General features: G+C 39.4%; 1 protein-coding gene across 6 annotated transcripts in view; it reads left to right on the top strand.

The window, feature by feature from the left end:
• Window positions 1-1008: 1008 nt before the first annotated feature.
• slc4a4a (solute carrier family 4 member 4a) overlaps window positions 1009-14815 on the top strand; it is a 54181-nt gene continuing 40374 nt past the window's right edge. For 5 of the 6 annotated variants that reach the window (XM_051421702.1, XM_051421704.1, XM_051421701.1 and 2 more), the window contains exons 1-4: window positions 1010-1165; window positions 1832-1929; window positions 6711-6784; window positions 12440-12613. In XM_051421702.1, the coding sequence (XP_051277662.1) occupies window positions 1913-1929; window positions 6711-6784; window positions 12440-12613 (265 nt within the window). In that variant the 5' untranslated portion in view covers window positions 1010-1165; window positions 1832-1912. Of the gene's footprint in view, window positions 1166-1831; window positions 1930-6710; window positions 6785-12439; window positions 12614-14815 lie in introns of all 6 variants that reach the window. The other variant, XM_051421698.1, reaches the window with a different exon arrangement.

Raw genomic sequence — 14815 nt, 5'->3', positions numbered from 1 at the left:
ATTTGTGGTTAGCCATACTGGTAAATCTTACCAACCATTAGCCTGATGTTTTTCTTTATAAGCAGACTTACTGTATGTTTAAAACATGGTAACTGTCATCTGGTGGATTTCCTGTTTTGCAGTCGGTTAACTGCCTGATAGACACGAGTTAATGAGTGGTCTTTTGAAACCATTTTAAACCTGTTAAGGATCGATAATCTCAAAGGGGCACGGTGGAGCTAAAAACATGGCTGGTTGTCATAGTTCCTGATGATGCATGATGCAAAAAGAATTGATCAATATTTCTTTAATCATGACTCAGCTTTGCTTTGAATACAAAATGAAGAATCATCTAAATAACCTATTTTCAGCCGGTAGCTATTGCACCTGTTTAGTTCAGGCTGATACAACAGGCCCCTCTGAAGGAAATGACAGCTAATCTTGCCATGTTGCCTCCAACAGATGGCGCTGTAGATTTAAGATACATGACTCACAGTTAAAATAAATAAACAATCGCAGACACTGACATGAAGACACTGCAGTAATCCTGCAATGCATTGTAGAAAGATAGTGGATAACGATTCCTGAGGAACTATTCTAGTTGAGGAATATTACAGGGTTGCTTTATCTGCATAATTTGGAGTGAAAAAACAAAAACAAAAACAACAATAAAATGTCATTAAACACATCATCTCATTATGGCCAAAACAGTAGTTTTTTTTTAATGAGGAGAAATACATAAACAATATATCTACATATAGTAGATTTCATTTTCAACCTGCTATTTTTCTTTACAATTGATTTTAACTTTACAAAACTTTTCCTATTGTTTATGTTTTTAAAAACGTCCACAGATTGCTGACTTAATGTTGAACTGTGTGTGTCCAAACATTGACCCTGCCTCCTGGCATAGCTGTACAATGACTGGCTTCAATTGGAGGGGTGGGGGCTGATGAAGAAGAGTGATGATGGCGCAGCAGTGGAGCCGTTTGACCTCCCACCGGAGGAGTGGCGTTGACAGAAGGATGGTCCAGCAGATAGAGGCGGCAGCATGCTGAGCGCAGCCGCCGCACAATGCCATATACAAACTCAGCCGAGCAGTGGAAAGAGACGTCTTTACTTTCATGCCACCGCAGGGTTGACAACAAGAGCCAAACACACAGAGCCAAAGATCAAGAATACAGCGGTGAGTTCTTTACTCTTGCTCTAACCTTGAAGTTGTTGACGGCTGAAATTTCTACAGGCAACTTGCGTGCGTGTGTGGAGAAGCGACTTGAACATAAATCACCAGAATATTCCTGTTCATTTTCCTCCAGCGTGTCACTGGTGCCTTCAGGACTTCATCGTGCTTTGTGTAACTTTTAGTGAATTTCGAGTCTGCGTGGTCTGAAGTTTTATTGAAACACTTTATCATTTACCACCACGATTGAAGAGTGCTTTGTGCGTAAATGCGCAGCTGCAGTTTGTTTTGGTCAGGCGGTGAGTTGGACCAGTTGGCATGATTTACAGTGGTATTTTCAAAGTGTGCTGTCAGATTTCTGCAGCCAAATTGATCACAGGATTACTACAGTTCTTGCAATGGTGCACAGAGAGAGTGTCAGCATTGTATTTTTACCTCTTGAAGCGTGTCTGTGGTACTCCTGTGATCATATTTTGCAGTATTGTGTTTTTAAATGACCCACACTGGGCCCATAACAAGTCTTACCTGTGCTGTATAACATCCTTGTATGTTTTTTAAGGTGTTAATGTAGCTTAAGAGACTTTCCTTTCAGTGAAGCACTGTGCTTGTGAAATCCTCTGTGAGAGTCCACAGAGAGCAGAGAAATTACCTCCCCATGTGTTACTTTGTCAGGTCAAACATCAGCAGCCGCTCTGGTGATCCGCTCTGCTCAGCACATTCAGTAAGGAGATTTATCACACGCAACCTGAAGAGATGAGCGGCAGCAAGAAGTAAGTGACTTCAACAAGTTTTACCGGAATGCTTTTCACTCTACACACAGCCACTTGACCTTATATAAATGGAATTAGCCACCCCTGTGCGTGGAAGAGCCTGTAGACAGCTACAGGTGCTCAATAAAAGGAGGGATAAATGCTTATAGATTGGATGAACTTGAGGGACGAGTGGTTCAGTAATGAGGCTGACTAGTTGCTAACATGTGTTCTGACTGCCAAGAAGGTGAAATATATGCTCAACAACATTGCTTTCAGACTGCGTGGGCTGTAACTGACATGGCTGCATTTCAAGTTTATATAAAATTCAAACCGTATCTGACTTGATTGTAAGCTATTTTATACACTTCCCTGAGCAATTAAAGAAAAATTATTGAAAACACAGCCAGAGTAGCATCAGTTCAGCAATTCTGACAGCTATTTGACATTTGTCAAGGTGACACCGGAACTGCAATTCCAGGATGTTAAATCCCAGCTGAATTTTTGTTTCCCATGTGACCCCCAGTCAGTTCGAGGAAGCATTGGAAACTTTTGGTGTGGTTTGTGTGACAAAAAAACAAAGCTTTGAATTTCAACCCCATGCATGGTGAAAACTACTGTCAGACAAAAGCCTAATGTGGCTATCATTTACCAAAAACAGTACATGTACTTTTTAGTGAGTGCAGAAACCCTTGGAGGTTCTGGGGAATCTGATATCTGATGACATTTTACCTTCATTCTCCATTTTACCTCCATTATTTGACTTTACAAACTTGATTGGAACACAAGAGAATAGATACATGACCTGGACACATTCATTCATATGTCATGCAATGACTACAACAGATACTTTAAACCATAACACAGTCCGGATGCCTTCAGGCTGTTTGATGTTTCCATGCTTTGGACACACAGCCGACGGTTGCATCAGCTCGGGTACAGAGGACACACTTTCCTCTCCAAACAGATAGTGAATTTAGGGTACATGTACAGATTACTGTAGGCCCTACAGGACTGATACGTTATCTGTGAAATGAAAGACAGATAGCAGCTAATAAACAATCGTGAGTGCAAAGTTACAGCTTGTCAAGTTTTGATTGCTTCACAGCTTGTAATATGTTACAATGTTGCTTGAGGGTTTAGCTATTCATTATCAATACATTACTTAAATATTGATCAAAGGAAAGATACACCTTAAAATACTATTACACTAAATCATTTGCATTCCTTAGTGCCTGTTTTGTTCTTTTTCCATTTCCCTGTTATTCCTGGTAAAGTGGACAAATGGCATGATGTTAAATTGAGATATTTCCTGTTCAGCTATTAGGGATTCTTATAGTAGAAAATGTTTTTCTACATCACAACAAATCTCAAATAGAGCCAAAGCTTGGATCAAGTCAAGGTCAGTCACAAGTCTATAATATTGTATAATTGATATTGTAGTCAGTGTCACTTAAAACAAAATACAGTTTTGGCTGATAATAGATAGAAGTGCATTGAGGTCACAAAGCTTGTTGAACATAAAACTAAAAGGGACTTTGAACTGATGACTTTTTGATTTAAGAGATGAATCTATGATTTAAAAAAAAACTTTTTTAAACCCAATTTTCTTTTATGTTTGGTTGAATAATACTGTATGTCTGAACTGATGCGTTATGCTGCAAAGTACACAAGCATTCAAAGATATGATTCTGCATCACTTAACCGGCTGGTGCTTAACTTATGATTTATTATAATTCACTGTGCAGTTTTAAATACTGTAACTGATATTCGCTTTGTTAATAAATTTCTTTAAAGCCAACGTTTATTATGTTCGTAGCTTGTCAAAACCAAAAAAACAAAACCAGAAACTCTGCCAAGTAATTTGTAGTAGTCTTTCCTTTTCGCTGAACTGGCCTCCCCAGACATTCGCTGTCACGGTTTATTATTATTGTCGCCTGATTGTTTTGCCTTAAACTAAAATTAATTCTAGAAACAAAGAAGAGTTCAGGAAAAGGAGCACGTGATCATCAGAGAAATGTAACAACCTGCAGGTAAAAGCAAGTTGGAGAAGATGTGCTGCAAATTGTCTGCTGTGCAGGGTTTTGATTAAGGAGTGAAAAGAATTCTGGGGAATGTAAGCAAATCACGTTTCTTAAGTAGAAACAGACAAAGCAGGGCAAGGGGGAGAAGGTGAAGAAAATATGAAAAATGAAGTATAATTTCTTTCCATCACAAAATAACTCCTGTAGGGCACATAACATCAAAAATAGTTGATTTATATCTTTAGTCTCACATCACATCCAAAGCATTCACTTTACATTTTCTTAAGTTCACTAAGGCATGTCGTTGTCCTCTCCTTCTCTGATTTAATATGTTAAGTTCAGTTCAGTTCACTTGGGGTGCAGGCATGTGTGGGTGGTAGGGGAGTTTGGCCTGTTATGTCCATGATTGTTCCATAGGTGGCAATGGAGGGAGTAAGAAGGCCAGTATTAGTAGGAAAGCTGGTCCACACATAAAAAATACAGCCTTTAACTATGGCTGAATCATGAAAACTCTTTGCAAGTTGACCCAGAGCAGACATCAGCTATACATCAGAGCTAAAGCTTGATATGTCGGTTTCTTGTTAAGATGCTTTTGAGTAATCAATCAGCCTACTGTATCTGAATTATTAAAATGACTACTGAAAAACTATAGTTTTAGTAGCAACCTAAACTTCTCCTAAATCAAAAGGTGGCATTTTATTATAATTTAGCTTTTATCACCTTTTATAAAGGACTAGACTAAATAGGTATATAAGTTTAGTTTAGGAGAAAAATACTTTCAGTGATATCAATAAACACTTCAGTGTATACTGGTAGTGTCTGTGTGCCCTGTGTGCTAAACCCTTTCTTATTTCTTGAATAATTGTTTGTGATGTCAAGACCTCATACTGTTACACACAAGAAGTGTTCCAGGGTTATTTTTTACTTCAAAAATATTGATTGAAGAGTTGTTTGTCCACACATAGAACAGAAATAGTGACAGGGTGGCTGGTCCTGACCATCAGAGAGTGTTAAAACAACTCTGTTTGCATGAAAATACTATTTCTCAGAGTTAAAATAACACTGACGATTTAGCAAACACACTTCTTCCTGTTCTGTCTTTCAAAACAAGACAGATGAACTGAATCTACTTCTACTTATATGCGAGATGAAGATGATGCGGCGCAATGCAGTGAGTAGAGAACGTCTACATATGCTGAGCAGGATGATGAATCCCAACCAGCTGGAAGAGCATTGTTCTGCAGCTGACCTTTGACCTTTGTATCCAGGGTATCTCACCATGCTGTCCAGTCTACTTTGACCACGTATGGACAAGGTTGCTGGAGAACATTACTCAAAAGTATTAATGACATTATTGTATCAAATATACATCTCCTCAGTACGGACAAAGTAACAGCATTCATTTACTGCCTCATAAAAAAACAAACAGCTCTCTAATCGACACAATACTAATCCGAGTACTCGTATCACTCTGCTGTCTCCTACTATCACTACCAATATTAATAATAATTAGCAATAATGTTATTATTTAAGTTATTTTCTATTGGGTAATCCTGACAAAAAAAAGAACTTGTTTTAATATTTTAATTTAAGGACAATTATTAATCCTTTAACTAATTTGTTACAAAACACTAAAAAAATTGTTTCACAAAACAAACCAATTTGTCTGTGATCCCATTAGGATAAACCCAGGGCTTACGTATTCTGGTATCTATGTGTTATTAAGTCTTGGTGAATGAATGGGGGGGGGGTTATTATTTGGTTAACTGTGGAGAGCTCAGCTAACACTGCTTATCTTGACAAAGTTCCCAAGATAAACATGTGTTTAATGTAAACATTTGAATTTGCTGTTTGTGTAATAGCAGTGATTTTATGTATGTTATGCAAGTAGCTGACTTGGAGTACTGCATTGCCCTCACCACACAAACAACCAAACAAACAAACAGAACTTCTCTTCAGCCACTGAGCCAGCCTGTATGAAACATTCTTTAATCCTTATTTCACGTCGATATTTGTCGGGGAACTGTAGGCGAGGATGAACGAGCATGGAGTCGAGTTGGCGAGCAGCGGAGGCTCCGGCACACCGGCCCGTCATGGGTTTGTGTGTGTCTTGTCACTTAAGTAAAGCCGGCGTAATCCTGTAAGGGCGGATGAGTAGACAGACATGTGATGCCCCACTTGTTTCTAAGGTTGAGGGCGGTGGAGAAGGGGGGCTGGCAGGCATTACTGACCAGATGGAGAGGCTTTGTGGTGTGTGTGTGGGCGTGTGACTGATTAGAAACAACAATAACTGCTACTCTTTCAGATGTTTTTTTCGCCAGTAATGAACCACAACACCTTGATTCAGTGTGTAATAGGTGAAGCATAGACAGGGCCAGGTTTCGCTGGGTTCAAATCTCAGTCGGGCGTTTTCTTTTTTGCGCACCACCAATTAGCAGAGACTTCCTGTCCTCGCCCTCACCCCCCTCCGCTAGATTAAATCCATTACATCGTACCTGCCGACTGCGCACTCTCCTCAAGGACGACACACATTCTCACACTTGGGGGTGGTTTACTTACTGAAAAGCAGATATTTTGAGGTGCTATCTCAAAGCTCTGAGGTTGTCACACAGCGTGTCTGTCAATGAGTCTTTAATGGGCTGAGATGAGCGCCACCAGCAGCACCAGACTGAACCCCAGTCCAAACTTACTGCAGGTGAATGAGCCAAAGCGCTATGGCTCCACGTTGTCGCTGGAAGAGAAGTGTGAGCAGTCTTTCTTCCTCTTTTACTACTACAGGATGGAGGATGAGGCGGTGCTGGACCGGGGGGCATCCTTACTCAAGCACATCTGTGATGAGGAGGAGGTAGAGGGTAAGTTTACCTGTTCCTGTACACTTTCATTTCTCTACATGTGTTTTAAAAAAAGTTTAATTTTACCTCAAACATGATGCTTTGTACATAGTTTTCCAAGGTTTAACTCTTTATTTTAAGAGGCATTTGTCTAATAGATACGCTACCTAAAACCAAACCTTTTTCCTTCTTTTTCCCGAGCAACTCAGTACTTCTGAATAGTTTTTTTTTTTTAAAGCAACTCATTGAGCCACTCATTGAGAGAAGTAGGAAGGACGTCATTTATCCTTTTAGAGACAGCCAAATTTTGCACACTTCCTGCACGTACACTGTGACACTCACCTGTTTAGTGAGCTGGCACGAGAAAGATGTAGAACACAGAGCATGTGATCCTGTGTTTACCTCACTAATCCCCTCAAAGACCTACAGGACAACAAAGGGAAAGGCAAGAAAACCTTCCAACATGCTATGATATATGAAATGTAAATCATTTCTTTTGGCATGTTTTTGAATGATTAATTAATGCCGTCAGGGAATGTACAGTACAGTAATTGAACTGCAAACATTTGAATTTCTCATCACAATGAATTGTAGATTTTGTTTTAATTTGACAAAATGAATAATAAAATTTTGTTTGTAAGGTATATTTCAAAACTGAATGAACCTATCGGACAACAAAATATATCAATGTTTCTCCCTTACTAAAAATAAGTGGTCTTTTTTGTAGTTGCTTTAGTATTTTTAAATCTTTATACCATTATTATAGCAATTTATTGTAGCTTCTCATTGCAAACATTATATCCAATATATGCTGCATTTCATTCATTTCCGACCCAGTTGGTGCAGAGCCAGCTAATTGCAAATAGTTTCAGTGGTCTATTTAAATGTTTTTCAAACCTGAAACTCTCCTCACTGCTCATGATGCTTCTAGTTCTAGTAGGTTAGGTTTACATGGTGATGACATTAGCACCCAACATCACAGGTTTCTCGTTTCTAGTCCAGCAGATTAAAGGGCCTGGCATAGAGCCAGTTTTACCATCCAAGAACCTCATGTTTTGTGTAGATTTTTTTGTGGAAGTACTCAAATGTTTCCAGCACCAGCCATTTATTGTTGGTGTTTTTGGGTCTTTTTTAATTGTTTTTTAACCCAGATTCATTCTCTCTAAATGCCTGATACACAAATTCATTGATTTCAATCAACTTCTTAATGTTGCTTGGTTAAAATTTTCACTCTTTTGCACACACGGTGTAGAGTTATATTTTTATATGAACTTTTTGTACCATTACAGGCAACCATTAGTTTCCATTCATTTCTGTACAGTAATAATCTTTTAGACTGAATCAGATCTGTATTATTTTTAGTTACAATATCAGTGCCTGATGATGCAGAGCAGACCAGATTACCATGCAGCACTAATGCAGGGTTGATGTGAGCTGTGATTGATAGATAGACAGACAGACAGACAGACAGACAGACAGACAGACAGATTGTTTTTTTTTTAAAGCAAGCTTCAAAAGTAGGCTAAAACAACAGCTATGAATGATGATGTAGGGTATAATTAATCTGTAGTAAACGGGCTAAAACATGCAAAACCACTGGTATGATCTGTTAAGTAACTTAGTTATACACATAATCAAAATAACAGAGTCAACATTGGAATTTGCACAGCAGTGTCCCCCATGAGGTCAACATTTTGTCAGGTGTCACCTCAGCTTGAACCCTACTTCAATCTCTCTAACTTCCTGTGCGTAACCAGCTTCTCAGCTGTGTCTGCGTGTGTCCTCGTCTGCCGGCTAAATCTCTTTTCAGAGTCTCCACTGAGCTCAGTCTCCTCCCCGCTGCTCACTCAGAGCCGACAGTCTGACTCAAAGACCGACTGATAAAAATGAACAGAATGAGATGAGGTAGCTTGACATTTGTCACATTGTACAAGATAAAAGTCCCTAAGAGGAGCTTTGCTCCAATGGCCAAATTCTCTTTATCTGACACTGATTAGTCAAGCAAAACATTTGATATCTGAACTCTGCGTCACAGACTGTATTAATGCTCAAGAGTGACGATTCAGTTACGCAGCCCAAGCTCCTGTGCACCTACATAAACACTCACATCTGGTGTGGACCTATGTTAAAGGAATACATCTTTGTATTGCTGTGATATAATACAGTTGCAAGATATTGCCTGTTACAGCTGAGTCAGAAGTAAGGAGGAGAGGAATAGTAAGTATTTATTCTGACAGAAAGCCAAACTATTAACATCTCTCCCCCACTTAAGAGTATATTTTTAAAAGCTGTTTTCTATTAGCATGCTGTCAGAGCTGTGTGGCAAGTTGCCATCCTCCCCACTGGTCTGGGCAGGTCCCAGTGGTACGGTTACTGGGGAAACTGGCGGTGGCGTTGCCTTTCCTCAGAAATCTAGTGAGCTAAACAAACCTTCCAGCACACACAACCAGCACACACAAGGATTTTATTTCATTCAGTGTGTGCTTGCAGGCAGCTCCAAAAGAAGTTCTTCTTCCACGCAAAAAAGAAGAGGAAGTCGTTACACAAAGCTGCTCTGGCAGTGTGCAAATCTTCCCTTCCAGCTCCTTGACTCAACTATTTTTTATTCTCTCTCCTCCATCACTCTCCCCTTATTCTCTCAACTCCTTTCTAGTTGTCGTTCAGCTTGTGCAAACGTCTTCACGCTCTGCTTTATTGCTCATCTGTCAGCCCTAATAGCACTGTGGTCTTTATTTCTTTCTGTCTGTCTATGTCTCTGTTCTCTTTTATTGTCACTGTCCAGCCATCTGCCTCTGGGTCTTAATTACGTAATGCCCAATCTGACTGGCCACTTCTAATGTTACCTAATAAACCAGGGTGAAGTTAAAAGGTAACACAAGAATACTGGGCATTTATCTAAAGCTGTTTTAGTTTCATAAGGCTAAGTTTGCATTGCTTACAATGAGTTAGTCTTTCCAGAGAAAGGAACCAAGGAGCAAAATCATTTCATCATAAAGACAACAAAGAGACAACTAACTTGAACCTGAGCTGAGGTGTAATCAGCTAAATAAGTGAAAACACCTATGTGGGTGTGCAGGGCCTTTTTAAAAGTATAGTGTTTTCCTATAATGAATGGGTGAGGTGGGTCATTCTGCCTTAACAAGCTGCTAAGAATGTCTTTAGTAATTTCTCTACGGGGACCCTGACATTTGTAATGTTTCATGAAAATCTGCAAAAATACATATATAAAAAACAGGCGCAAAATCAGAAGAATCAGCCTTCAAAAACTCAAATCGATACAACCATTTGAACTTTTCGTATCAAAGGAATAAACATGGACTATGACATGCCATATATTTACCCATCCAGTCTCCAGTTTGATCTGCAGTTTTCTGACTAAACTTTTAGCAGCTTGGAGTTTTGTTTCCTAGAGTGGGTGCATACTGTTTTTTATTTTGGCCAACGATGCCGGAAGGGTTTTAGCCGCATACGATTGATGTAGTGTTTTTATGTTATCCCATAAACATGGGACACGTACCACCTTTGTTGAACCAAAAGCCTAGTGGGCAGCAGCTCTAGTGTGGGTGTTGCGGGTCTGTCTCCAACTCCAGCTGCTTGTCTGTTTTCTTCTGGAGAGTTCCTTGTCACATGACGTTCCTGTGTCATATGAGGGGGAAAGCCACTGAAACCGACTAATAGTAATATGAATACCAAATATTTCTTTATATATATATATATATATATATATTATTATGTATCTAAATCTATATTATATCTTTATCTTTATCTTTAAATTATTGTTGACAGTTTTTAAGAAAATTAAAGTTTTATTTTAAATATTATGTTTTTAGTCAGATTTTCTGTCACATCAACAACAATGATACAAGCACACTAGAGGCTGATTTCTGATATTCAGAATTTAACAACAGGCCAATATCTGCTCAGTTTGAAAACTGCATTGAAAAACTGACCATAGACAGAGGAGCAGGAAGCTTGAACAACCTAAATATTCCTTCTAATTTACAGTATCCCTTCACGCTTTAGGTAAGACAAGTCAGATCATTTTATATCTTCCTCGTCTCTGATGCCCAGCATTAGCTTGGTATGCTGAACCGTCGGTGTCAGTGAATTTAGATGAACCCTTAAAAAACAAGGCATTGTGGTGCGAGTGAATAATGAATGCTGTTGTGCTTCAAGAGAGATCATTGTTTGTTGTGTTGAGGGGTTCAACCACTTCCTGGTTGGGTCATGTGCAGTGCTTGGCTCAGCGTTACCCGACATGCTCCAAAAGGTGACGTTTGACACTGATCGCATACAGCCTTTTGTTTCAGGAGGACTCTTGATGTTTACGCTTTCTATAGTCTTCCCCTGCTTAGGAAGGATATACTTGTGGTACTAGAAATGCATACACTGGAATATACAGTACTGTATGTACAGAAAACTAGCATTAAAGTAAGTACTGATGGTCTGATGGTCCAGGAATTTTCCAGTGCTGAATGGTCAGATACAAAGTGCTACACCTTGCATACAGCTTCATACACACAGCATATCATGTTAAATGATGTTGCATCATAGTGAGAGGTGTTTCTAATATTATGTCCAACCCGTTTATATCAATGACAGCTCTCAGTATAACACAATGCAATTCAACAGCCCTGCAAACTAAATCCTACCCACTGACCGTACCATTGAATTCACACCTCTTTAAGACAGTTGCAACAAAAACTGAACATTATACTGTAACCTTCATGAAGGTCGGATTTAGGCTGCATTAGCTTTAGCTAGGTTAATGAAGGATTGGTTGCACAGTTTTTGTGGTAGATAAAATGTTCATTGTCCATAGACATTTGTCAGACAATTCCTGCTGCATAATCCACTTCATCTTGGTTAAAATATGTTTAAAATGATAATTGATTTGTTGGTAAATCACTAAATCAGTGAGTTCCAGTGGAGCTTTGAGTCTTTGACGTTGTTATAAAAGTGTGTTTGCAATATCGTTCAATGCTTTGTGTACACAAACTAACACAATGTATCAACCTGGTATGTGCGGATTAAATTCCACCTGGAATTCCACACCTGGACTAGTAATAAATTAAAGTTAAGTAAATTAGTTTAGAATAAATGCCCTGAACCAGATACCATATCTGAATATGACCAGCATTTCTGAAAATGGATGTATAGCATGTTTGCATGAAACTCACCTCCATCTGAATGGCATGTTTTTAGCAAACAGTCTGGTCTACTTGCCATTATTGACCCTAACCCACCAAACTACAAGTAAATCTGCACGTCCTGTTGGTATTGTGCCAACATGCATAACAGGGATGTAGTCGTGCAAGCAGTCTTGGCGTCTTTATTGCTACGTCCTACTTCTTTTTCTGTCCAAATATTTGTTTTGACAGTGTACTGCAACCCATATAACCCTGCTCTGCTACGCTGTCTTGAGGATGTGAGAATGTTCCCTGTATAACTGAATTGACAAGTGGTCAAGATTCGGTTAGGGTGATGTTGTATCTTACTTATTTTGCAGCACTGTAGCAATAATGCCCAGATTTTCTAAATATTGATGTTTTTAATTTTTGTACCATTTTTAGGAAGTCAGCTGTGAAGTTCAGGTGCATCATTTGCAACCAAGCAATCTGAATTTGTCAGGATTTTTAGTGTCACAGAGCTCATCTGCTGTTTTGCGTTTTGCAGGTCACCACACCGTTTACATCGGTGTGCACGTTCCCAAGAGCTATCGGCGTCGGAGGCGCCACCGTCGGAGAACCAGCCACAAGGACAGAAAGGAGAAGTTGACGGAGAATGCCTCTGACAAGTCGGACACAGAAAACAATGATGAGGCAAGCAACAGCATCCTCAAACCTCTCAGTAAGTTCTGATGGACTCCACGTCAAGGCTGGTTAGGGCTCATGTCTTTCTTTGCTGAAGGCTGCTCTCTTTTCCACAAAAAAGCCCCTGTAACTCCCTGTGACCCCAAAGAAGTTGCTGAGTCCAGTTAAGCCAGGAATAGCCGTGCATGTCCTGCTGAGTGACAAGTCTGTTTCGACAGAGCAGAGTGAATTTTCATTAGAAGTAAAGGCTACTCAGATATAACTGTACTAGTGCTGAGTCTCTTGGGGACAGTGTGTAAGTGCATGCCTTTCTCTGCTTTTGTCCTTGGTTGTAGACATAAGTGTATCTGTCTTTGTGTGTGTGCGTGTTTGTTAGCATCTATATGTGTTAGGGCTTGCGTTCTTGGTTGGCTGGAGTGTAAAGTACGATGTGCCCTAAGGCACAGCTGCTGCAATCTGCGGATGCTCGGACAAAGACCTCCGGCCTGTTTGAGGCAAACTTGAGAAAGCGAGCAGGGAAAGGTTACACTGGGTGACTGTGACTTAAGATGTGAATTTAAGTGTAAGCCCAACTTATACTGATGTCAGCATTTTTTGCATGTGCAATTTAAGGTTCAGTGTGAGACTTTTATTTGCATTAATAAAACCTGTAAATGTCCAGTGACTTATAATGTCACAAAGATCATGGTGATTTCCTTAATATAATTTATGACATTTATATGATATGCCGGGGTCGCAAGATAATTAACAACAGAGAAAAGTTCAAGAAGAAGCTAATTTTTTTTTTGTTTGTTTTTGTTTTTACCTCTGGAGGGCTATAACAGCTATCCAGATGAAAAGATGTGAGAAGGGAACATCACATTTTGGTTGAACTGCTAACAGTTCATAAACACATGCTCATAGATGTAAAGGATAACAAGCCAAAAAGAGATTTCTATCTTTATTTTGATGATTACAGGGGCCTTGCAATACTTTTGAAATCGGTAGATAGAAGGTAATTCTCTGATTACATGAGGTCCATGTGTAACAATAGTCCTCTGTGAATAAGGCTTAAAATGCCCTTGCTTTCTATCAAATCAACTAATGACGCAGGCCACTGTAATTTTTAGAGAATGACATAATTTTACACATGCCAGATTTCACATGAAGTGACAAGAGGACCAAAATGCACCAGGACTGGATTTGACAATGTGTACACATCAATTGATGTGGGGGATTTTCTTCAGGGCATAAATCCAATCAGAGAATAGATTACAGCCAGCCCATCTGGTTGTTGCTACTGACTGGGATCATGCATATTTAGCAAACATTGTGAGTTTTATAGATTTTTGGATATGTTACTTGATCACGGTCGGAAGTTTTGAGCTACATGGGGATGCAATGTTTTATATAAAAGTTGCTGAAGATGTGATTTTTGATGTAATATTGGCATTTCAGATATCATGTTGCTAGATGAGCAGTATAATCTGAGCTTTTCTGTTAATAATTCTAATGAACCTGCTAAATTCAAGTTTAGTCTTATCCTGACTTAGGTGGTCTTTTAAAGCCAAGCCACTTCCACCTGACCCATTGATCACAGATTGATCATGTCATTGGGCTGCAAGCAGTACAACCAGAATGATGTACACTTCTCACATTGTTTTAAGTTTAATAGTTTTAGAGGCCCGAAGGTAAAGCTGTGTAGCAGAGAATATTTTTTCTTCTTCTTCTCATTAACGATTTGTCGAGTGGGTCTCGACTCCCAAACTGGGAGTATTTTGTCCTTTTTTTCCCCTCTTAATAGTCTAAGACTAAAGCAAGTGTCTGGTTATAGAGCACTGACCTGGCAGGGATGCACTTGTACTCACCGAGGCTAATGGATCGTGGCCGTGGGGCCATGAAGGCTGCGTATTGGGTGGGATAAATATTCCTGTTGCGGGTAAACAGCCTAGCGCTTACTCTTCGACCTTGCCGGTTCATTTACTCACACTTGGTTTAACAAAATTGAAACTGCTGCCTGTATTTGGTGCTTAGATGGATCATAGCCTGCACAATGTTGTCGAGGAGTGTTTGGTTGTGGTTTTTTTAATGTGCCGGCGGTTGCATCATTGCAAAGTCCGACCTTTCTGTTAGAGTTTTTCATTTGTTGAGGCCATATTACATGATGAGAGATGTTTGAATGTGCAAGATTAACTGCTAAATAACAGCTTGATTTTTTCTTACCTATGTTTGGATGTACACTCCTTAAATCGTCACAGAT

This window comes from Dicentrarchus labrax, unplaced genomic scaffold (assembly GCF_905237075.1).
Source record: "Dicentrarchus labrax unplaced genomic scaffold, dlabrax2021, whole genome shotgun sequence".
NCBI lineage: Eukaryota > Metazoa > Chordata > Actinopteri > Moronidae > Dicentrarchus > Dicentrarchus labrax.
Note: the sequence above shows the minus strand (reverse complement) of the source record. Positions and strands in the feature narration are given on the sequence as shown.